At 35.1% G+C, this 26,259-nt stretch overlaps 1 protein-coding gene across 1 annotated transcript in view; it reads right to left on the bottom strand.

The window, feature by feature from the left end:
• ROBO1 (roundabout guidance receptor 1) overlaps positions 1-26,259 on the bottom strand; it is a 385,969-nt gene that overhangs the window by 109,042 nt on the left and 250,668 nt on the right. The window contains exons 4-5 of the mRNA XM_068546911.1: positions 1,940-2,060; positions 1,450-1,588 (exon numbers count right to left, since the gene is read on the bottom strand). Coding sequence (XP_068403012.1) covers positions 1,450-1,588; positions 1,940-2,060 — 260 coding nt within the window. The remainder of the gene's footprint in view (positions 1-1,449; positions 1,589-1,939; positions 2,061-26,259) is intronic.

The following is a 26,259-nucleotide window of genomic DNA, read 5'->3' as shown; positions in this document are numbered from 1 at the left end:
TCTACACTAGTTTATATATTGATCAACCACACTAACATTTGCTGCCCCTATTTCACTTAAGCTCCAAATTCATAATCCTGACTAATAATTAGACATCATACCCCCAGAGACACTTAGTATTTAATACGTTAGATAAAACTTTTTTTTCTTACCCTATCACATAAAACAACTCCTTCTCCTAACACAACCTACCTATCTTCCTTCACCAGCTCTCTATATATAACAAATCATTCAGTTCATCAATTGGGTCTCAGAACTTTCTCTCCATGATGGACCCCCTAGCCTATTTCCATCTCATCTCCCAGTTCAGGCGATTCACATCTCTTATCTGGACATCAACAATGATGACCCGGCCAACGGCATCCCCCCAACCCCTTGCCACATTAATGTGATATCCATAATGCTAAAAAAATTATTTCCTCTAAAAAGCAATCCTGTTCATAGTTATCCCTCTTGGCTTATCAATGTGCATGCCGTATGATTCAGAATTCTTTAGTCGATACAAAGTCCTGTAAATCCGGCCTCACTATATCCAACCTGGTTTCCCATAACTTCTTGCCACATGTGCTGTGTGCCGCCATGCTAAATTTCCACCACTCAAAACAGTCTTAGATTTGTGTCTATGTTGTGATGTCTCTTTTCCTGGAATACTCTTCTCCTCTTTCTTGCTTATCAAATTGATACATATTTTTCAAGACATTGCTTCTATTCTTCACTTTCCTTTGAGAACTCTCTCCTGATTTTCTGCTCCCATGGGTCTACCTTTATGCAACAAAAAGGTTTGCTATGTTACTCTGTATCTATCCATACATGACTCCTTTGGTGAGCTCCTTGACAGCAGAAACTATACCTAAACCATTGCTGTGACCCCCAAACCTAGCAGGGGCTCAAGGTATGTCTGCTGAATGAATGGACACACTAGAGAAGACAGCCTAAAGACAGTGCCTGAAAGTTTCATTTCATTACCTCATTCCCTAAGGCTGCGAGTGTATCTCTGCTTCTAGCCAATTTAAGGATTTGACAGATATCAAGAAACTCTGACCTCTTCTACCATTCCCTGGTGATGTTGTAGCTAAGGAAAAGGGAGTCTGCTTTTTAATTGGTTTGTAGTTACATCTTTAGTGCTGTACCTCCCTTCCCTACCTATTCCCATATAAGACATTGGTATTAACTGCAGTCTGGTTGGACAAAGAGAAAACTGTTTAAGGAATGTCACATCTTCCAAGGGTTCCCTGGGCAGGCTGGGGTCATGAACTTACAGTTATCTGTATACTCTCAAAGAAAGCATGGTGACCTTCTGATTCTAATTATCTCCATTACTATGTCTGGCCCAAGGAGATCAAGGAGTCTAGAGTAGACCATTCTAATGGCTTATATGTGAAAAGTGGTCTGATGAGAACTGTAGAAATTCCGAGTGGATGAATCCCATCATTAAATTCTGATCCATACCTGGATTTGGGCAGTTCCCCATCATCTTTCCTCCATCGTACTGTGGGCACAGGGTCACCTCGGGCCTCACATTTAAATTCCGCACTGTCATCCACAGTGACTGCCAAGTTACTAGGTCTCTTCACAAATGACGGTCTCTCTAAAATTAGAAAAAGTCATCTCAAAAAAAAAAAAATACAGATGAACAAACTAAAAGCCATTTTAGATGTTCCATAAGAGCAGATTTATAATTTAAAATATTATTTAGAAAATTATTCCACCGAGTTCCCTACTTCTCCTCCCTAGGTGTAGTGTTTCCTCCTAATTGTCTTCCTATGTCTTGGCTACTTTATCTCAGGCTGCTTTACTGATTTCTTCTGTCTTTTTTCCAGCCCCCAAAATATTGGTTTACCTTCTAGAAAAGGTCATTTCTTTCTCCCTTGTATAAAGATACTAAATAATAATAAGAGATAAGCTTTACAGTGAGCAGATCAGATAAAATTGCACTTACCTAAAACAGTTAGCTCTGCTACTTCACTCTCACGTTCCCCAACCATGTTGGTACCAACACAAACGTATTTGCCAGCATCACTTTTGCGGGTGTAAGTAATCATGAGCTTTCCTCCTCGTATCTTAAAAAAAAGTTTCACGTGACTATCATTAAAATTGCTATAGTAATTTTTACATGACAGAGGTCTTCATAAGTGAAGTCTACTTTCTAAGCATGCAAAGAAAGACTGATTATATCAAAAAGCTGATGTGTAGTATTTACTCTATAGGTAATAACTTTAAACAGAATTTATTCCAAAGGTACAATATAAAAGAGGCAAAACATTTTTACTTACCTACATTTCTCGTAAAGTAATTATATTCTATATAACTAGAAATTTGTTTTTCCAAACCAACCAAGTTCTTTCATATTATTTAATTAAATGAAAACCAAAAACATTGTGTGAACAATTTGGTTAGCAAGTGGAAAAAAGAAAAAGGAAATTCTTTTTTTTTTAATTGAAGTATAGTTGATTTACAATGTTGTATTAATTTCTGCTATACAGCAAAGTGATTCAGTTATTCATATATATATATATATATATATACATTCTTTGTTTATCTTCTTTTCATTATGGTTTGTCACAGGATATTGAATGTAGTTCCCTTTGCTATACAGTAGGACCTTGTTGTTTAGGAAATTCTTAATACCATATGACTATAATTAACATGTAAATACATATTAGCTATATGTAATTTCAAGGAAGCATATTCTAGTATTACAAGATGTGGAAATAAAAATGTCTCTAATTACTTAATTTGCCAGAGTTGCTTTAGCAAATATATCTTAATTTCCAAAACATTACAGAACCTGACCTGTCCTAAAAAACATAAGTGTCTCTGCCATCCAAACAGTTTCTTGGGGACTTAGGAGGCAGAGACTGAACAGATCCCAATAAATCATCTGGAAAGTCATTCGGGTACACTCTTGAACACTTAATTATTTGAAGAAGGATTAATTACAAATGTAAGCAGACTTCCAGTACAATATGTAGGCTAAAGCTAACCATGAATTAAGATTGGGATGCGGAAACTGAACTATCTTTACTTAATTTAATATGCTTTTGGTGGGGAGTAGAGTTCAATTACCCCTGAATAACAATAATGCTCTGAACCTTAGAAAGGTTTTGTCAGGGATAACTTCCAGAATGTTTATTCATGGAGGTTTTGACCTCACAGTTATTTTGTACAGTATACAGATTAAACAAAGGAGGAAAGAAAAAATACAGAAAGTAAGGAAGGAGGGAAGGAAGGAAGGAAGGAACCATTCAAATAGAATTTTTTTTTCATCCTACACTGGGAGTTTGTTGAAACTACTACTTTATAAAGGTGGGGTCACACTGTTTTGGAATGCCTAAATTGCTTTATTTCAATCCAGACATCCAAACTAGATATTGCGACCAAGTTTTTATGTGTTAGGACAAACCAAATATTAACAGAGCAGTTTTAATTTTTGTGCCTTTAGAACCTGACATTTTTTCAGTCCTTTTATTTAAAAAATGACCATGATTCTCTAGGTATCATTATAAAAATCATCCAGGGACTTTTCTCTGCATTGCTCATGATTCTATCCCTCATGCTTAGAAAAATGGCTGCATATAGTAGTCACTCGAAAGATTTTTGATGAATGCAAACTGCTTTTGTAGACAAAATTAGTCTGTTATCCACTGAAGCATTTTCATAAAGGTTTATAGCAGCTACAAGATATATTAATGATAGATTTATTGTTTTCATATGTACTTACCTGTTTTCGAACAGAATAAATAAAAAGAACAGATAAATGTCACATGAAAAGAAAAACACCTTCCAAAAGTTAACTACTGTCAATACTTTATGAGCATTTTTCTTTTGTACCTCCCTCTCTCTCAATATAGATATAGATAAATAGATATAGAAATATAGATATAAAATATACATTACACATACACACTTTTACTAAAGTAAAATCATGTGATTCATGCTTTTCTTTTTTAAGTTGCATTTTCAACTCAATAATATCCTACAAAGCACAAAGGAGTCCACCACAGTAAAGAATTATCACACACCCCATATGTCAATAGTGCTGAGGTTGAGAAACTCTGTTCTAAAGACCTGGCTCTGGCCTAAGGATAAATGCTGGATTAAAATAACAAAAGGAAGGAGGGATTAAAATCATGTAATACCATTAATGTTTACTCTATTTGGAAAAATCATTACTGAGAGTCCCCAGGTTAGTATAAATACGCCTACACAACTTCCATCCCATTAACAAGACAATTTCACTATAAAACCCTACATTCTACTCTACACTCACTGGCAATAATGGTTCAAAACCCCAAAGTGAACATTACAACTTAAATGGAAAATCAAACAAGCCTCACCAAACCTGGGAGAAACTTATTTCCTCCGAGATGATAGAGACAGAAATTGATAAAAGTGAAGGAAGAAACAACAAAGTACTGAAAACAGAGAAACACACAAAATAATGGATGAATATGGTAGCCTTCAGTTTCTACAAGTTCAAATTGATTTTGGCATTATGTCAATGGCTGAACTGAAACAGAGCAAACCAAAAGCCATAATTCTATTCTCTATGGTCACAAATGTGGACTGCATGGTGGCCTGTTCTTTTCAATAAACAGAAGAATAGAAATAAACGTAGTGCTATAACCCCGATCAAATATAACGTACCAGCTTTAAAGCAGTACCTACTATTAACAATCACCATTTTATGTTGTCATCTAAAAATATTGATTGTAAAGGGTGTCTACTATACACATTCTAAATCTTAGTGCTCCTTTGTAAACCAAAAATTGACATTTCCTCTCTCTACAGAGAAAGGAAGAATATGTCTAACACATACAAAACACCATAAATGTGAAAATAGCACTATTTAAAACAAGCTAAGAAATATTTCTTGGCAGGTCTCTTCCTGCAGCTGGATCTGACAGCCAAATTGTAAACCTATCAAAAATGAGTTTGTATAATGAACAGACACAGTGTTAAACACTGCACTGCAGCAGCTCTACTTCAATTAACCTAAGCGGGTAGTGGAGAAGCAGAATGAGTTAAGCTTTCCGACAATATGGCATCTAGCCTATGTCAAAAATCGAAGCAGAGGTCCCACTTACTCATTACCATCTACCTTATCAGCCTGCAGTAGTAACCACATCAGAAGCCTACATTTCCATAAGCTCTAGACAGCGCTTAAAGGGGGACCTCGGCTAACTACATACTAGATGAAAAGAAAACAAAAAAGGCCCCAGTGGTGTTGCTACTTCTGGGGAAGGAGACAGGAGGAGAAAGGAAAAGGTGGTAAAAATGTTAAAGTTTCAAATATCTTTACACTTTATATTTTTCTTCAGGACAGTTTCAGATTAAAAAAAAAGTTTTAGTGACATTAAGGTATGGAATACCTCAATGTAATTGATATATAGGATTCTTATATACTAGCATTTTCCCTTTAAGAAGCTATAAATGATTATATTCCTTAGGGGTAAAAGCCTTCTCTCCGAGTACTTAAAGACTACTCTGAAGTAGTTGAAAAATCTCTTCTAGAATGCTTTCATCTCCTTTATTGCATTGTTTACTGGGTAACAAGATGATATAGAAAAATCAGGTATAAGATGTAGCTTTTCAAACAAAAGTGAAGAGAATTATTTCATATTTCTGGTAAGCATGAAAAACTACAATCAGAATTCTTACTTCCAGAATACAAGAAGGAACATTATCTTTGCACATATAGAAGCATGCTTTCTTTTTTTTTTTTAACATCTTTATTGGAGTATAATTGCTTTACAATGGTGTGTTAGTTTCTGCTTTATAACAAAGTGAATCAGTTATACATATACATATGTTCCCATATCTCTTCCCTCTGGCATCTCCCTCCCTCAGAAGCATGCTTTCTTTTAAAATGTAAATTAAGTAAGCTTTTTGTCTGGTTATTCTATGGCATATACAGCTCACCCTGCAATCAGTGCTTAAAATCAGAAATAAAGATGAACTTAAAATGAACTCCTTGGTTTGTCGTCATTTTCTACCCTAAAGCAAGTCAGGTGATTTGCAGTATCTGTTACACAGGGATTGTTTTTCAGGCATCACCCCGACAATGTTATCCATACACCTCTAGGTTAATATACTAAACCAACTGGGGCTAATTAACTAGTTTGGCTACACAAAATCTTTTCTGCTTTTAATTACATTAACCTAATGTGACTTGAATTCAGCAGACCAAAAACGAAACCACTAATTATATTAAAGGCTTCAAAGATGATTTCAAATTGCTAACCACCAAACTGTCATATAATTTATCTCATTTCCTTTAGTAGATTTTGCATTCGAAATCTGTGTTTCTTACTATAAATACTATTTTTAAAATAGATCCTAACAATGGATTAAAAGAACACTGATTTAGAATGCTAAAAGAGATATATGTTTAAACAATGTACGTAAGATGCAAATAGGTGTCATTATACCAATGAGAAATTGTGCAGTACTTAATTTTTACAATTGTCTAAAAGATTAAAGACTCAGAAATATTCATTTACAGTAGTAAAGACTTAATAAGCAGGGTTAATAGGAGGTATAAAAATTTTAAAGCACCCAGGTTTAGAAATTATTTTTTCTGAAACACTTGATTCTTTACCACTGTTTTCATACTGTTTTGCAAAGTAAATGAGATGAGAGGTTTTGAATTATAGTCTAGTGTATCATCCTTAAACAATTCACTAAGTCTCTTTGGGCAGAATATCTCTTCATAGCAATGCTGCCATTTCTGCCTGGATCTTTGAAGTGTAGAACAGATATCAAACTGTTGTGAACTAGAAGGGAAGTACTTTGCATGGGTTTAAGACTTCTTAATGACCACGAGATGCAGGTACCCCAGATGGCCAGTCACAGCCCCCAGACATTCTCTTTGGTGAACTAAACTGCAAGGCAGTTTTGGATGGTTCCTAGGACTCCTTTCAACAGAGACATGTAAAGAAGAGTCACGGTAATAATGTTATTTCTTTAACATTTAGCATTAAATCAACAACAACAACAAAAATAACCTCCCCCCTCAAAAAAAAAAAGATATATTGTTTGATCAGGGAGCAGAGAATGAGAGGAAATGGAAAAATACCCATTTCTTTCCAATCTGGTTGCAAGAGTGGTATCAACCTTTAATGTAAACAATTCCAACTGAAGCATCCATACCTTCTAACATATACCATAGTACCTTTCAAAATCAATTATGCTTTGTTGCATTCTAAATTAAGGAAAAACACTGGTGGTAGTGTAATTATATTGTACCAATGATAGGCAAAGGGTTGGATAAAATACATGTCTCATAGCAGTCTAAAAAAATTATAACCAAGTAAAAGATAATTCATATAATTCAGATCTTATACAATATCAAAGAATACAGTATTTCTTATTTGGCAATATTTCTTACTCACACTCCCAGGTAAGCAGTTCCTTGAGAACCGTTAGTAAAAAAGCCATGTCTAGAATGAAATAATTTCATGTTTTTCTAATCATGGTTGAATATCATATGTAGGTACTTTATATTTTTGAATATACACATTCATAATTTTGCTGTTTCACTCTTTGGAACCTAAATTTTAATGGAGTTAGTAAGCAGATAAAAATTTAAGTTTTTGAAAAATTTCCACTATCAAAAACCATTGATATAGGACTTCCCTGGTGGCACAGTGGTTAAGAATTCACCTGCCAATGCCGGGGACACGTGTTAGATCCCTGGTCCAGGAAGATCCCACATGCCCTGGAGCAAATAAGCCTGTGCGCCACAACTACTGAGCCTGTGCTCTAGAGCCCGTGAGCCACAACTACTGAGCCCACGTGCCGCAACTACTGAGGCCCGTGCGCCTGGAGCCCGTGCTCTGCAACAAGAGAAGCCACGGCAATGAGAAGCATGCGCACCGCAACGAAGAGTAGCCCCTGCTCGCCTCACCTAGAGAAAGCCCGTGCACAGCAACGAAGACCCAATGCAGCCAAAAAATAAATTTAAAAAATTTTTTTAAAAAACCATTGATATAAAACAATTTATATCTACTACTCTTGTCACCATCATCACTTTTCTTAAGTATAAGAAGAAATTTCAAGAACTTAACCTTTATTTATTCTATTTATTTGTACTAATCTTGTCACACAAAATGCTTTTAAAAGTGATATCGTGTATCTGTAACAGCATGATTTCATATTAAAGTCTGAAACATAAGTTTTATTTTAGATAGATAAATAAACAATAAACCATGGTTAGCCAAATCACAGTTCTCCCTCCTGGCTAACAAAGTTTATTTCCTTTCTGCTTTTCATAAAGGCTACTGTCTCTCAATATATTTTCCAAAAAAATTTCAACTCTTTCTATTCCTATTTTATTCTGGTTCACAGAGACCTCAAAAAAAAGGAGAGAAAGAGAGAGAGAAAAAAGAAGGAGAAGGAGGAAGAGGAGGAAGGGGAGAAGGAAAAAGAAATGCATTGTCTTAAATATTTCCCACTCAAGTTTCTTGATGAGATGTGATCTGGTTTCATACTAGTCATCCAAAAGCTGTTAGGCAAAGCTGGCATGTACTCAGGACCAGTTCAATATGGACTCATGATACAAAATGAGAGTGACTGTGTCTCTTGGATGGGTTAAACTAAGAAAAATAGATTATATGCTAATATTTACAATACTTTTTTACTATAGATTATAAAAAAAGTAGTTAGATTTCATTCACCCTGTAAAAATTTTTCACCTGAATGGTACTAATCCATTTACTTGTCCATTCTTATGCAAAGCTCCCTTCCTCTTTATAGCCTACTTATGGTATGAACAATATTCATGAAAAAATCTTGTACAACAAAAGGATGCCTGGATAAGTACGTATACATCATAAAGAAATTATGAAAATGACAAACTGAAAACACATGACCATTCCACATTTTACCTGGTGACATTAAAAGGAACAGCATTACAAGGAAAAAAACCACAACTTATCGTAGGTCTTTCAACTGTTCTATTAGGAGTGGAATTGAGAGGAAAAACAGGCAGTTAGGATCTCTCCATTGGCATCCCATATCTGCTTGGGCTACATGCATACAAGAGAACATGATCCAATTTCATTTGTTTGCTGGTACACTTTACAATATCGTTTAAAAACCAACATGATTTCTGCCAGGAGTTTAAACACACTTGATCATCAGAGAGAAGCAACAAGAGACTCATGCAGAAAAAGCAATTATCCCAGTGGGGACACGTGGCTCTCTAAACAGCTTGGTGAGCTGTCAGCTGAGAACACAGGCCAGGGAGAATCGCTGCCTAGGACTATGGCAGCTGCATTTCTCTGTGATTTTCATTTCTCCGACTAAACTTCTCATTTCTTCCTCATAGCAATTTATAAATTGGTAGTTGGCTGTTTGCTGCCACAGAAGCGCACCTAGGATAATTTGATATAGACTATATCAGAAAGAGCTGTATTGCTAATTGCAGGCAAGTGGGCGCCACCCTGCAGAGAGGCAGAGTTAGTGACAGGGAGAGGATGATTTTCTTTGTGAAGGTATAAATTATTACCTTTCTATCTATCTAGTTTATATCACCGGAGGATCTTGCCATGAATCCTAATTTTAACAAGGAATAATAGAAAAAAGAAACCCAGTCTCCTTAAAAGACACCTATTTTGCTTGCTTAAGCATGGCTCAAAGTCAATATGAAGACTTGGGTTTGGCATTTTCTCTTGAGCACCCATTTTCTTGAACCAGTCAACCGGGAAAGCCATCTCTAATTTATCGTATTCTAAACCAGGGGCAGACAACTGCCGATTGCTGGTGAAATGGAGAGCAGATGAAACAGTGAGGGCTTTTAGCTGATTCCCCAGGTATCTGGTTCCCAAGTCATTAAGATCAGAACCCAAAAGTGAATCCTATAAAAAGGAGGCAATATAAAGAGTGGTTTGGGAAGAAAATAGCCTTTGCTAGCTATCCCCCCAAAGTAAGTTTAAGTTGATTGATCTTTACCTCTGAAAATTCTACGTATTTCATGGTAGTATTCTGCATACATATGAGAAATTAATTTAGTTCCTAGCCATTAAAGTTAATGTATTGGTTCCTTCACAGGTCTCATGAAACAATGTCCTGCTGTTTTAAAGGTAAAAACAAAGTCTTATGGGCAATTTTCACTTTCCTACGAAACCAGGATTGCTTTTTATCACCTCTTGCAACCATCTGGCTATAATTCTGAATTTACATACAGTCACTGTTAGGACAGCCTGAAATAAAAATCTATGAAGGAATTATGACTATACTCTAGAAATAAAGATGACAAATGCTAATCATATTTGAGGGGAGAAAAGCTCATTTTCAAACACTTGGCTCTTTTGAGTTACAAGTGGACCAGCTGAAAATACTTTTCAAATAGTAAATCTTTTTTCCTCACCATGGGTTCTTATGCTTAGTTCTTTTCTCCAATTTTGGTCCAGTGTGAGAATTTCCTTCACCACCAAATGCCTTGCTCAGATAATGCCTTTTCCAGAGACACTATTTTGTTACTCTTGAAATTTAAATTCACTTATATGAAGAAGACATATAACCATGGCAGACAAAGTCAAACCAAGGTTGAGTATATAAGGGATTCTTGGATTTAGAAATGCAGGATGACTTTATGGAAATGAAGTACAGAAATTAACCTAGGAGAATTGCTTTATGGAAAGATATTTGTAACTTGCAAAAATAAAAAAAGCAATAAAAGCATTTAATACAGTTTATTAAGATTCTATGCAAGTATGAAGATCCCTAAAGTAGCTACAAATTGAAATAAACACTCATTCCCATTCTGTGGTATTTTAATCTAAAAGAGTCAAAGGAGAACAAGAAGAGACTTGCAAGTGACAGGCTTAATTGATTAATCAGAGTCAAGGCTCATCAGACAGGGTCGGTCAGAGATTCGATATCCATATGGCCAGTTGCTTCACTCTCTTTTATTGATCACAAGACTCTGCCGGAACCTAGCTCTCTTATTTGGCAAATGTGTGCCTCATTTCATAAGGGACAGATGATAAGATAAAAGACGATAACCCCCTCTCCTCCACCACTGCACATGGTAAAACAAATGAAAATATATCTACATACTACCTAAGAGAAAACAAGTAGGCTAATTTACACATGTAAGGAAGAGAATAAAATCTTGGGAAGAAAGGTTTGAGCTAGGGCTTAAATGAACTCTTTTCGGTGTGTTACATTAACCTTCAGAATTATCCACATGTATTTCTATTTCCTGAGAACTAATGGTTAACTTGTGGACAAATAAGAAATCAAAATAAATGCACCCTGCCCCTTATAGTTCTATAGCTATCTGTGAAAACAAAAGAGAAAATGTCTATCTGAAGAGTATTTCAAACACCATTTGGAATGATACTTGTTTGTGACAATCCTTCTCAGCCATAAATGGTTCAGTTCCTCAGTCAAGATAAAAACATACTGAACAGAAAATGTAGTGCAAAAAGTATTAATGCTGTTAAGGATCTCAGTGTTTTGGATTGCTCCTAACCCTGAGGCTATGAGTTGTAATGTTTGAACTTTGATTTGAAATTCAGAATTTTGTGAATCCTAGGTTGCTTCCATACAAACCTAAAGAGGAGATTTCAGGATTGAGTAGAGGGTAAGGTTTTGGTGTTAGTGATATCGGTCAGTGGGAAAATGAAGGCGCAAGATAAAGTCAATACGAAACAAAAACAAAAACAAACAAATAAAAAACTTGATCTTATGCTTCTTGCTTCTCTTCTATATAAAATATAAGTTCTACAATGGCAAGGAGTTTGTTGTATCTCTAGAATCTTGCTCAACACCAATATAGAAAGGACACTATCAGATTTTTCAAGATCTGAGATGTAGGATACATGGAATTCTTTGATTTCAGTCATCATCTCTTCATAAAAAGGCTTGATATTTTAGAATTTATGTTAGAAGTACACTCTTTTCTATTGCCTTGTGGAAGACAAATTCAAATTCTGATGACTTCATACAAAAGTAATAAATACATTTACATTTTCTAATGTTTCAATAGGAGTTTTAAATGACTTAACAACTGGAGAAACCTGAAAAAAATTATGTCCTAAGTGTAAAATGCTTTGGGCAGTTTTCTCCACAAACACATGAAAAATACATCAGTGAACCTGTGATAAATTTTGTAAATTTACTACTGTATTTAAACAATAATCTGGAATATCATTACTGTTGTGATTAATGAGAACCATGACACAGCAACATGTGCTGTGTGTATGACATTGCTGCATGCATCATCTTTCATTTTGACAACAGTCTCACAGGTGAGGTATATTTTTCTATTTGGGGATGAGAAAACTAATGCTCAGAGAATATCAGAATCTTGCTCCAGATCATTTAGTAAGTGATTGGAGTTCATTCTACATAAATCCAAAGTAAAGTTTACATAGCGCACTTTCTTTTGGACAGAAAACAAGAGCTCATGTTTTCTGTGCTTCTCACGCTACAAACTACAAATTAGCAATGTCTTGTATAGATTGCGAGACCCAATGGCTTGGCGAAGAAATAGGTGCTATTGGTGGACCTCCCTGAGTCCGTTAGATTGATGGCCTTCCATCCATTACACTCCATGTTTAAGCCTGAGTGATTGGGATAGCCAATCTAATTGCCATTAATCCATCTAGCTGCCAGTGGAAAAGATGTACATGTTTACATTTCACATATGCATGTGCTCTTTGCAGGCGAAATCTAGTTAGGTAAATATCTTACGTTAGTTCCTATACAGAGGAATAGCTCTTCTTTCCCCATATAAATATGTACTTATTACTATGGTGTATTTAAAATTTGAACAGAATATTTATAAGGTTTCCTAATAAAGATGAGAAAATCTGACATGATCTTTTATAAGCATGATGTATGTAGCAATATGGTGATGTGATGTATCTAGGAGAGAGAAGAGTGACACCATGAATGTTAAAAGGCAAAGAAATAAGAAATAATGGATTCCTTAGTAAATTACACTTTATCCACTCAAGGAGACAGAGTTCCATTATTTTCAACCAGTATTATACAGCTTGAGTTCACCTGCTTTTGAAATTTTCCCATACAAGATGATGTTCTTAAAGGTGACTTAGACGTGAGACTTTTCCTAGTGTGATCAGCCTTTAAAGCTTCGTGATCACCTAGGTTTGTAAGATTTTAGAAGAGAAAACCTGTGCCATCTGTTAGTAATTTTGTTAATGCACACCGGATTATTTTACAAGTGCATGATTTATCATATTATCAAATTCTTTGGGCTTAAGGAGATAAAAACTGAAGTGGTCAGATGTTACCAACAGAGTATTAGTACTTTTAAAACAACTCACCTTTAGACAAAAGAAATGCAGAATCAGCATTAGATTAGGGAAGACATCAGCCTCAGCATAAGATTTGGGATTATTTTTGGAGAGAGCTTCTTTAAAAGTGACAATATGAACAAGATGGAGAAATAGATAAAACCAATTTTAGCCAATTATAAATTATGGAAAGGAAATCCCAACCCCTTTGCTCAGATTAAAAATAATTTTTAATTTAAAGGCTTAAAATATTTTCTTTGATTTCTGCATTTTGAACTATGTTTTAAGGAAAGAATGCTGTACAATCAAATGCACTTTTGAATCTACTACTTTGCTTTTAAAGATTACAATTCATTCTTCCTGTGGTAAACAGAAAAATAAAATTATGTCTGGGCCATCATGAGCAAACACCAAAATCACAAGCATTTAGAAAAGTCAACTTTTTAAAATCAGAATTTATGAAAAAGTACTCTGATATCATATAAATATTTTCCAAATTATAGGCAAGATTTATAAGCAAGGTTTTAAGATAAATTTTAAAACTATATCTTTAGAGAAACATTTCATCCGTGATTAATAGAACACTGAAAATAAAATAAACTGGTTGGAACACCACCCTTGAAACCACAGAAGATTGTACCTTTAAGTTGGCAAACTACTTTAACCTATAATTAAACAAAATGCTCCCAGACAGTAGTAAAATTCCACTAGTCCTTGGCTATTTGGAAAAATGTAATGGCCTGATCAAATATATCAAAGTGCTTGGAAAGTGAAGAAACCCAGCTGCTTGAGTGAGCATGCATTATAAGGAAAAAACAAATGGGACAACAACATTTGTAAGTCAGCTATCTAAGTTAATCAGAAATTCCTATTATGAGCTCTGTCTCTGACCATGTGTGTTCATTCTGTAGAGTTATAATACTTCTGGTAGTACACTGTATTGATAATTACTTTGAATTATGAGCTATAACCTTTTTAGCTGTTTAGTCAAATTTCTGAGATGCTTGCTTCTTTCTGGAAGATCTCCTCTGACTGAAGGATCATGGATGCTGGGCCGCAGTATACATCCACATCAGGTTTTGGCCCAGTGAATTTCAGGAGTTGGCAGAATTCCATACCGAAGGCGGCTTAGGCAGATCTGCCAGGCACTCTTGAAACTAACATTTGGGTGGGACTAGATTTTGGAAAAATATTCAAAACTGTTTTGGAGGAAACATATTTGGAAAAAAAATTCAGAAGGCCAGAATCATCTTGAGAGATTTAAAAGAGTACTGACAGTCAACATTCACACAAAGCTGGATAAAAAAATCTACATTGTACAATACCAAAACTGTTCAAGAGTATTCTGATTTTTCACATATGTTAGGACTTTTACTCATATGGAAGTTCATTACACTTCTTAGAGGAAAGTTAAAAGTTAAACTATAGTATATTGTTTCCTGAAGTCACCAAAGATTATTTGTTAAACTAGACAATATTTTATCTGGCACTCTTTAGCCTCTGCTACTTTATCTCTGCATCCAAACATACTTGCACCCTCTCTGCGGTACTTGAGTCATTTTATATGGACTTACAAGGATTTTATTAGGAATTACAACTAGGTGTCTCAAGGGACCCAGACAAAAATGGGCATGCAGACTATAAATTACAGAGGCCCCTAAAAGTATATGGCATCCAGAAGGAGACTCATATATTTGTACACTTAAAAAAAACTGATTGAAACAGGATATACCATTTTTATCAGTGTTGTTTTCTGTTTGTTTGTGTGTTTTGTCCACTAAATAATACAAAAGGGTTCTTTTTCATTCGGAACTTAAAAATCTCTGGTCTCTTACCTCTCCAAGTTATTAATATCAATGCAGAATGAACATTAACTGAAAATCAAGACAGCACTACTTAAAATAACACCTTACAATAAGGCTGTTATTGTGAGTCTTCAAAACACTTTCACTGCTCTGGTTTGATTCTCATTATGAGCCTAATAAATAGGGAAGATATTTATTATTAGCTTAGTATTTTCAACAATTAAAGGATGTGACCAAGGTCTAGTTATTAATGCAGTTTCAAAAAAGGAGCTTCAGACTTTCCCAAGATGGCCATAAGTTAACCTTAACTTAGTATTTAAATTGCTGTAATTTATTTTTATTTATTGGATGAAATCCTGAGGCAATTTCAGATAATCAATCACTTAAGATGAATTTAGGTATGTTCTTAAAAACATAATTGATAAAGCAAAAATGCATACAGAATTATTAATCAACGTGACACAAGGCCATGTTTGTACCCAATGGATAAATAATTGAAAATAATAAGGGAAAATATAGAAAATAATACTTTCTTTTTTTTTCTTTCTTTATTTTCCTTTATTTATTCATTTATTTATTCTTGGCTGCATTGGGTCTTCATTGCTGAGCACAGGCTTTTCTCTAGTTGTGGCGAGCTGGGGCTACTCTTCATTGCGGTGCCTGGGCTTCTCATTGCAGTGGCTTCTCTTGTTGAAGAGCACGGGCTCTAGGCACGTGCGCTCAGTAGTTGCAGCATGTGGGCTCTGGAGCGCAGGCTTAGTAGTTGTGGAGCACAGGCTTAGTTGCTCCGTGGCATGTGGGGTCTTCCCGGACCAGGGCTCAAACCCGTGTCCCCTGCACTGGCAGGCGGATTCTTAACCACTGTGCCACCAGGGAAGCCCAAAATAATACTTTCTATAACTGGTACTAAGATAAGAAATACTGAATTCAGGACCAAAACAAGTAGCAAAATTGTATGAAATGAGTCCAGTAAAACACTTTACCTGTGGATTTTTTGTTAGGAAACATCTTAAATTTAAGTGTTGTTTGAGAAGGGGTGATCAGGTCTAGTTCGTCATGGGAAAATCAGAACAGGCATTGAGAGGTCTGGCTCATATTCCTGACTCACGATACAGATCCATTAAGTGACTCAGGGCAAATCTACTCCCCTGGCTTCCCTTTCTTTCTTAAAAATGAAGGGACTTGCCCATTTACCATCTCTCCTCAGCTCCATCTCTAAGATTCTGTAAGTATCTGTAAGTCACACTTACAGAAATATATTTACTCACATAATTAACCTGTATAATATCTCTTCCTTCTCTTGCTGATAAGGCAGTGAAAAAAACGTGCTTTAGAAAATAATAAATGGTGTGGATGATACCTCCTTTCCAAGTTATAAGGGAATAAGAAAGTAAATGTATAAGTGCGTATGGAAATAGAATCAAGTATGTTCATATTAGCAACTTTTCAGTTCTGAGTATACTAGAAGACATTATTATGATTTATATTTCATTCATTTAATATTTGCTCAAGAAATATGTATTGAGCTCCAACCACAAGACAGAGGGAATACGGCTGACCTTTATGTGTCATGTATATTCGATGAGTAATATAGAAGTAATGATTTGCAATAGATTAAAAGAGAAATATTTAGCAAAAGGAAAAGGAACAGATAATAGGAAGTCAAATCTAGTGTGGAAGTGCAGAGTAGGATTTTGCAGAAGGCTCCTCTGAAGAACTCGCCTTTAAGTTGGAACTTGAAAATGAGTGAATTAGACAAAGACGGTGTAGGCGTCAAAACATTCCAGGCAGAGGGAATTGGATATGCAAAGACTTTCATAATTCGGTACTGCAAACTCTTAGTATCCAAGCTTTTAAATGCACGTCTAACACACAAATAATGAAAATCTAGAGAGCAATAATCAAATAAATACTCACTGGAATTATATTTATAACTATATTGTCATCTAAACTAATTTGTGTGCTAGAACTGAGAAGGCCTTAGTTTATTAAAATCCTTTCAAAAGAGTACTTGGGTTTCACAGGTAGGCCTGAGATGCTTGGCTTTCTTTTTTCTAGTTTCAGCAGCCAAACACGATGAGTGTATGTTTAATTATTTAAATAGAATTACAAGTTTCTGGAAAGGTTCAGGATGTTCCTTAGGAAGATAAACCAGCCTTTCTCAACCAGTGAACCTCATCTGAATCACAGCATTTCTCAATTCCCCTGAGAATTGTACATAACTAGAACTGTTCTGGATGCACGGGAAAAAAGTCAATTTATTACACAGAGTGGATGCCTTAGGGCATTAGGGCTTAATTCTCTTGTGGAAACCCCAGTTGATTATTGCATTTCACAGTAGGGGTGAACACAGGATTTTAAATTAGTTTCTTAATATTAGTCTGAAAATTTTCCTTACTCATAATATTCACCTGCCCTAAATACTCATGGTGATTCTGTAGAAATTGATTTTCTCACAGTTGTAAATCAGCATAAATAGAAATTTAGATGAGACAAATGCTGGGTCTGTTTTCATACACATATATGGTCTTCTTGTTAATTCAGAAAAGTTGAAATTGCTGTGGCATAAACAGTTCCTGATTTTCCTTTTCCATCAAGTTATTGATTGCTAAATTTATCCAGAGTTCAGGCAGGTACAACAATAATCACCAGAATACTGATTACTAATACGTACAGAGTGTGTCACCATTTAAAACGACATATAACATGTATTTCCTCACTGGATTCCCACAAGGACACTGTAAACCAATATAGGTATTATTGGACAATTAATTTCACAGATGGAAATTTATAGAGATCAAACGTCCATAAAATCATGCATATAGGTTTAAAACGTTGTCTTATAATATATGAAACTGTTTAATTTTACTAATACTGTATTTCAATGACTAAATTTGAAAATTAAGTAGGATAGGATATAAATTTACTTTTTAACTCATTTCTTCAGTCCCATGATTCATATTAACTTATATTTAAATCATGAATAAAATTTTTATTCTTTTAAAAAAGATTTTTTATTCTTTAAAAAATCATGAATAAAATTTTTATTCTTTAAAAAAGATGATATATAATGTGCATGACTCTTTATGTAAGATGGGCAGAAAAAAATTCTGGTTCAATACACCAGTTTCCTTTGACCTTCCCACAACAGAACTACATATCTATTTTTCAGGAACACAAATTTAACTTCTCAGGGAAAAGGGGCTCTATGACATCAGCTGCATTAAGCATGCTGATTTCCTGTAGGGGAGCAGAGGGGAAAAGGAAGCAATGGACATTGAACAATGAAAGAAGTCGGAAGACCAGAGGAAAGCACTAATCGAAGGAAGGGAGGAGGAGCAGCTGGCTTAGGAAGGAGACATGTGGGAATTGGGGGGAAAGGAAGTAATTGGCAAGGAGAGGGCTGAATGCCAAATTTATGGAGGATCTGGAGGACACTGGGGATTTGGATGGGATGTGAGTCAGCTGCTTTTTACCAAAATATCACACCAACAAGGGAAATCAAAGAAGCCTACAAAGACACACAGGAAGCAGAAAAGGACTGGAAAAAGAACTGATGACATACTGCATTCTAACAATTGTACCTCTTAGCATGAGGAATGGGAGGTGTTAAATCATTTTTTATGTATAATTGAATTTTTCTCCTAACTTCACTAATGATTTTCAAATCTTTAACTTGCTTATGAAAGAAATGATGTAGATACAACTCTTCTATTTAAACTACATTTTATTTACCTTGTATGAATGAGATTTCTCATTCACATATCAATCAATTCATTTAAACCATCTAGGCTTAGGGTGACCAACTGTCTCAGTTTTCCCAGAAACGAGGGTTATATTTCTGGGACTAGGGATTTTCAGTGCTAGTACCAGGACAGTTCCCTGCAAACCAGGATGGTTGGTCATCCCATATAAGTAAAAACCTTAAGAAAAGGCTACTTAAATTAACCTTTGCTCATCATGTTAAAACACATAGATGCTGTGAAATTTTTTCCACATTTTCAGAGAAGAAAGAATAAAGTCTCAATACGGTTATTTGATAAGTAGATGAAATTGACAATAAAATGGTTTCTGGACTATGGATTTGATAGAAATAAATAACTTATAATGAAAGTATTTCTTTATAATCTAAATTATTTTTTCTATTAAGTAACAAGAAAATCTATGAGACGTATAAAACATTTTATAGCATGCTGCTTTGAAGACAGGAAGGAAAAAAATTAAAAATTCAAGACACAGCTTATCTCAAAGAATAATACAAGTCATTCAAAAATGTTTATGTCACAAAGCCACATACAAAAAAGATGGGAAAAGCATGCATTGTTCATCTCTAAATTTTAGCTTAAAAGCTAAGAATTTAGGGCTTCCCTGTCGTGCAGTGGTTAAGGATCCACCTGCCAAGGCAGGGGACACGGGTTCAAGCCTTGGTCCAGGAAGGTCACACGTACCGTGGAGCAATTAAGCCCGTGCGCCACAACTACTGAGCCTATGCTCTAGAGCCCGCGCGCCACAACTACTGAAGCCCGCGCACTTAGAGCCCGTGCTCCACAACAAGAGAAGCCACCGCAATGAGAAGCCCACGCACTGCAACAAAGAGTAGCCCCCGCTCACCGCAACTAGAGAAAGCCCGCACGCAGCAACAAAGACCCAACGCAGCCAAAAATAAAAATAAATAAATTTTTTTTAAAAAGCTGGGTTTCGAACATGAAAAGAATGTCTTTTAAGCTCTTCTTTTAAATACTAAAATGAAATAATTCAGGATAAATGACGGTGAAAGGTTACTTTGAAGAAACTTACTCTGGAATTTCAGAATTGAGTCCAGGCAGATCTTACCATTTACATTGTATTGTTACTATATTAGTTTTTACAATATTTTATTGTATTTATACGAAACTGTGAAGCTAGTACATCAATATTTTCTTTGACTTAATTTCCCATTCATTTGTGTAATGTCTCATAATTGCTTAATTTTTCAGCAATAACTTTTGACGTGTGTACAGCTGATGGTATTAGAACCTAGCTAATCCACAATTTGGACACTTAGCTATAAAGTACAGTCAGTTAAATCATTCTCTGACTCATTCCCTTTTAATATAAATCCTTCTTTCCCTAAATGCCAAATGGCAAACAGTCATTTATCATCCTCTTTAGATAATCTCCTAAAATCTTTTGAGGTAAGACCTCTAGTGTCCAGAATAAATCATTTTAGTTTATCTGAACTATAACCTTTGGTCCAACTTGACCATTTCTGTGCCATAGTTTGTGAAACTACCAAACTTCAAATTTTATAGATCTTTGTTATGTTAGAGTTTTTATTACTGGACATAATATGGACTAATTCTCAAATGTACCAAGCTTAGTTTCAAAACCACTATAACCTCCACTGTGTGAACTAATCTCTCCAGACCCTTGCAAACTCAAAGACAATATTTCACAACGGAAACTAAGAGTTACGGCCATTCTGAGTTGAAATTTGCATTGACAGCAAATCAGAGTCTTTAATATATGTGGCAAAATCTATAGGACCTATAGAAAATGTTGTCAGTAAAACAAAAGGCAGGTGTCTCCGCAGTCAATTGGAGTTAACCACTGCACTAGTGAAATTTTAGTATCTATGTGACAGGGTCAAGACAAAATGGGTCAATATATATAAAGTGCTTAGAATAGGACCTGGCACATAGTAAGTGCTACATTAAGGGTTTAATATCAATATCCTCCTCCTCCTCCTCTTATCCATAAGACTGAATTGACAGGTATACGTGTGCCATAATGGAAAGAAAATAGCTTACTCATTGAGTTTTAAAGGGGATTAAATGAGATAATATTAAGTTTCACGTACATGACAGGTGCTCAATACACAATAGCTATTGTTATTACTATGGTAGAGTGGTAAACTGTTGGTGTCCCTACAATAACCATTTCTAAAACTCGACACATTTGTTTGAAAAACTTCAGATTGAAAAAAATAGAGTGGTGTTTTTTCAGTTTGTTTTCATGATAGACTTAAGCACAAGAGCTGTAACATTCCAGAAGAGCTGTAACATAAATATTTATTGCATATTTACTATGTTCCATGTACTGAGGATTTACTATTATTCCTATAAATATTAATTTATCAATCCAAGTCAAAAGATTTAATTCCTAGTCATAAATCATCAGATCTCATATACAAATACATACAACTGTCGTTTTGTTTTGTTAAAATAATGGCATCAATTTGCTATACCAATTTATCATATGTTGAAGTAAACCATGTAGTTGATCTTGTCTCATTAGTACCACCTAGGTAGTATTGGATACCTTAATACATTTAACTTATGAATACATTTGTTTTTATGCTTATAAATGAATTAAATGTTTTATTTAAATCTTCCATGAGAGATGGGCTATTTCCTTCTGTCTTTATGCCTGCAATTCCTGTAGCTACCATCAGGAGCATTTTCTTTTTGTAGAGAGCCAATACAAAAGATATGGGAAACTGATGCCTCAGACATTCTGCAATTGTGTGATCCTCCAAAACTAGCCTGATTTTTAACACACTTAACTTTTCACCAAGGTAACAATATTAAAACTACCCAGGTCTACAAATATAAAATAAATGGCAAATTTTTTAATAAGCTTAATACCTTTTCACAATGTTTTGACATTAGTAAATTTCTCTTCTCTCTTTACCAATGATGATTCACTCCATTCAAAAACCCAAAATCATGATAAAATTTTTCTTGGGCTTTTTTGGGTCTAGTTGTCAGCTTTTATTCAACATAATTTTGTAATTGACAATCTTTATACATAATTCAGATCTTTTGTAATCTAGGAAATTATTTGCAATATGTACTTTCAACTGTATTTATCTTTTTCTTTAATTCAAGGGCAATTTTAGTTTTTTAACTGAACACAAATTTTTTTCTCAATATTTGGTATTAGTTGTTTTCTCCAACTGTAACATTCTCAGTTTTTCACTCATACAAAATAATCTTGACTTTAAGTACAATATTTCCAAAATGTAATGAAATAAACTCTATATATCATTTTTTATAAAGTACATCCAAATGTTATTCTACATCAAAAAGAAGTCTTTGGTCCTCTGATTCATCTCTATGAGAAAAATTCATTTATTAATAATAATGGTTATGACTAAGTCTCAGACATATGAAGTAAGCCTATTTAATCCAGCCTGCCAGTTAAACTACTTCTATCTCTCATTCTAAATACAATCAGGTTTAGAAAAAAAAAAAACACACTAGAGACAAACATCATCTAAGGCCTCCTTCAAATTATTCTAAGAAATACATGCCAAAAAAGTTCTAAAAGATTCTCCTCTCAGGTAGGAAAATAAGAAAATGCTTTTTATATTTTCCTGCTTTATAATCATCATAGATCTAAAATTTGGCTCAGAATACGGGTCAGTGTAAAAAGAAATGACTTAAGAACATCAAAAAAATACAGGTGCAGCTACAATTCAATTACATATTTTCCTTTTTTGTAGGGTGTGGCTTTGTTCTCACAGCTGGGAGAGTTGTACTTTAAATTTTCAACAAAGAAAGCCACCACATTAAAGAACTCTAGAAATTCCTATAACCAAAACTGTAGCAATAACCGTGCAATCTTCACTTGTCTTTCATAAAGATATTATGTGCTTTAATCTCTTGTTTTTCTGTACTCAACACATTTGGCAAAGTACTTTAACAATAGAAATGAAAACAATCATTCAAAAACAAAGCTCAGGAAAGAAGAATCACATAAAATATCTAATAACCAACATCTCTTAAGAATTTACTTTGAATTTTTGAAAAAAAATTAGAAATAACATCAGGCATTCTGTTTCTGTTTTAAGTTTTTGTTTTAATTACTCAATTTTAGTTTTGCCTAAAGGAAGAAATCCAACAAAAACAATTATGATCTAAACAAGAGCAGTAATTTTGTATCCAAACTGCTGATTTTTAATCTATTCACTTCCCTGCATGTATAGATGTGTTTTACCTCCAGTGTTTTATCAGTTTAACAGTCATAATTTACACAAAACACACAGATGGTCTTAGAAACAGTAAAAGTTTCAGACGTAACAACTTCCTGGCATATGGAACACTATCGTGGATCATCATTTTGACAGCATTTAAATGATTTTAAAATTATTTATACATTAACATCTTGGCATCGTTTCATAGTCATAGGTTATTGCAACTTTAAATTGTTTGATTCCTGAGAGCAGTTGGTTCTTATATTGACTATAAGCTACTAATGGGGTGGGGGGCATTGGTGCCCTTTATTTACAGCGTAACATCTTCTAGACAGCAAAATGTAAATGAAAATCCTCTAGTAAATTAAGCACTTTGGCATAAACCATAACATTTCTTCTAATTCAGTATATGATATAACAGGAAGTTCCAAGAATTTAAAAAAAATCAAATTTACCACAGCAGTTTCAAACTATTAATATCACAAAAAATGCACACACACACGTGCATACACAAAAAACAAAATCTTAAAGATTAACTAAGACTTTTCAAAATGTGAGACCACAACACCTTTATCTTTTAACTGTTGTGTTAGATACAATATAGAAAGAATTGTCTATACAATTCTAATGTGTCTGATTTCAATCTTTCCAATTTCTCTTGTACCAGTTCAGTGAGTTTTAACCCCACTCACTGAAACTGCTCTTGTCAAGGTCATTAATGACTGACCAAGTTGTCAATTCCAATGGTCAATTCTCAATCCTTACATTACTTGATCTACTGGTTGCAACTGATTCAGTCACTGCCACCTCGTTAAAGCACTATCTTCAGTTGGCTGCCTTTCTGGTTTTCCTCCTTTCTTTCTGACTGCTCCCTTTCAGTCTCCACTGCTCTTCTGCCTCTTTTCCCCGGAGAGCTAAAGACTGGATCTCTCTTCCTTTCTATGTATAATCACTCCCTTGCTGATTTCAGTCTCCTGTTTTTAAATAATATGTACATGCTGATGACTCCCATATTCATTAAGATAGGCTGCATTAGTCTGTGCTAGGAAATTCTCTATGACTTAATACAACAAAAATTTCTCATTCATTCTACATGTCCACCATGGGAAGACAGAGGTATGGGGTGGAAAGTTCTACTACACCTAACTCAGGGACCCAGGATCTTTGGGTGTCCTGGAACATGTGTCCTCCTTGGTTGCCACCTGGTAAAGAGAGAGAGCGCTGGAAGCTCACCCACTAGTATTTAACATCTTTAATTTTCACTCATCGCTCATGAAGCTGAACCAGCGAAACTGGGCTGGGTCTGCCCGGTAGCAAGGAAGCTGGGAAGTGTTTCATCTGCCCAGAAGGAAGGGAGGAATGTATGGTAATGAGTACTTGTTATGTCTACCACAACTCAAATTCTTCTCCAGCCTCAACCTCAACTCTGAATTTCTGACTCATGTTTCCAACTGCCTATTTGACATTTATACTTGGATATCTAATAAGAATTTCAAAATTACGGTGTCTGAAACTGAGTTCCTGATACTTCCCATCCCAAATCTTCTCTTTCTACAATTAATGGCATCTCCGTCAATGGCACCTCGACCTTTTCAGTTGCTCAGACCAACGGATTAAGGTAATCCTTCTCTTTTTCTCACAAGCCACATCCAATCTGTTAGCAAATTCTGTCGGCAATTGCTTCACAGCAGATCCAGAATATAACCTCTCCTCTTCAAACTACCTCCTAAGAGCGTGGTCCAAACCCCCATTTCCCCTTTGCCTGGATTACTGCAAAAGCTCCCACTGTGCTCTCCACGTCGGCCGTTATCGCCCTTCACTGTGTACTGCAGAGAGTGGAGGATTCTGCTGAGAAAACTCTGATGCTTTACACCTTGCTTCGAGGAAAAGCCAAACTATTTACAATGTCTACTAGGTCCTAGACAGTCTGGCTACTTTTGGTTTTTTTTTTTAAATTTTTACTGGCGTACAGTTGATTGACAATGTTGTGTTAGTTTCTTCTGTACAGCACAGTGAATCAGTTATACATATACATATATCCACTCTTTTTTAGACTCTTTTCCCAAATAGGTCATTACAGAGTATTGAGTAGCATTCCCTGTGCTATACAGTAGGTCCTTATGCGTTATCTATTTCATATATAGTAGTATGTATATGTCAATCCCAATCTCCCAATTTCTCCCTCTCCACCTTTCCCCCCGGTAACCATAAGATGGTTTTCTACATCTGTGACTCTATTTCTGTTTTGTAAATAAGTTCACTTGTACCATTCTTTTAGATTCCACATATAAGCGGTATCATACGATATTTGTCATTCTCTGTCTGACTCACTTCACTCAGTATGACAGTCTCTAGGTCCATCCATGTTGCTCCAGATGGCATGATTTTGTTCTTTCTCGTGGCTGAATACAGTCTGGTGAGTTGTCACCCCCGATGCTCTCTCCGACAAATCTCCCCTTGCTCTCTCTGCTCCATCCACGCTGACCATTCTGCCTGTTTTTTTTGGAACGTTAGAGGTACACCCTGCCTGAGGGTCTTTGAACTTACTATTTTGTTTGAACACTCTTTATCCAGATACCTATCTAGTTCCTTCCCTTAATTTCTTCACATCTTTATGTGGAGCATTTCTGGTCATTTCTATTTAAAATTGGAATTCTACCCCAATCTTAATTAATCTGTCTATCACTTCATTACTTTTTATAGGACTTATTATAGTCTAATATACTATATGTTATACTATCTATTTTGGCTTTATCTGTATAATTAACCACAGAATATAAACTCCAGAAGGGCATTCACTGATTTTTGTTTAATGCTGCATCCCCAATGCTGAGAATTTTATCATTAATTTGTATTAAACACAAATAGGTAATCGGGAAAGACATGAGGGAGGAGATGGATTATAATGGTTTCAATGAGTTTGAATTATTAGGGTAGGAAAATGTAAATTACAGATAATGGTCATCAAATGACTTAAAGTAGTTTTTAAAGGGGAAAATATTATCTTAATTGTGCATAAGTCTAAAAGGAATCTGTTATCACTAACAGGAGAAGCATTTGGTCCTAGAATCTCTATTCCCCTGCTCCCTTGACTCTATTTCCCCGAGTCAATATTTCCAAATATAGTTCACTTTGCTATGTGGCTTGTCAGCATCTCCTAAAAGTACAGCGAGGTCCTCCTCACTCCAATTCCTAGAATTAAATAAATCATTTGACAGACTCATTC

The sequence above is a fragment of the Eschrichtius robustus genome, chromosome 6 (assembly GCF_028021215.1).
Source record: "Eschrichtius robustus isolate mEscRob2 chromosome 6, mEscRob2.pri, whole genome shotgun sequence".
NCBI classification, from domain to species: Eukaryota; Metazoa; Chordata; class Mammalia; order Artiodactyla; family Eschrichtiidae; genus Eschrichtius; species Eschrichtius robustus.
Note: the sequence above shows the minus strand (reverse complement) of the source record. Positions and strands in the feature narration are given on the sequence as shown.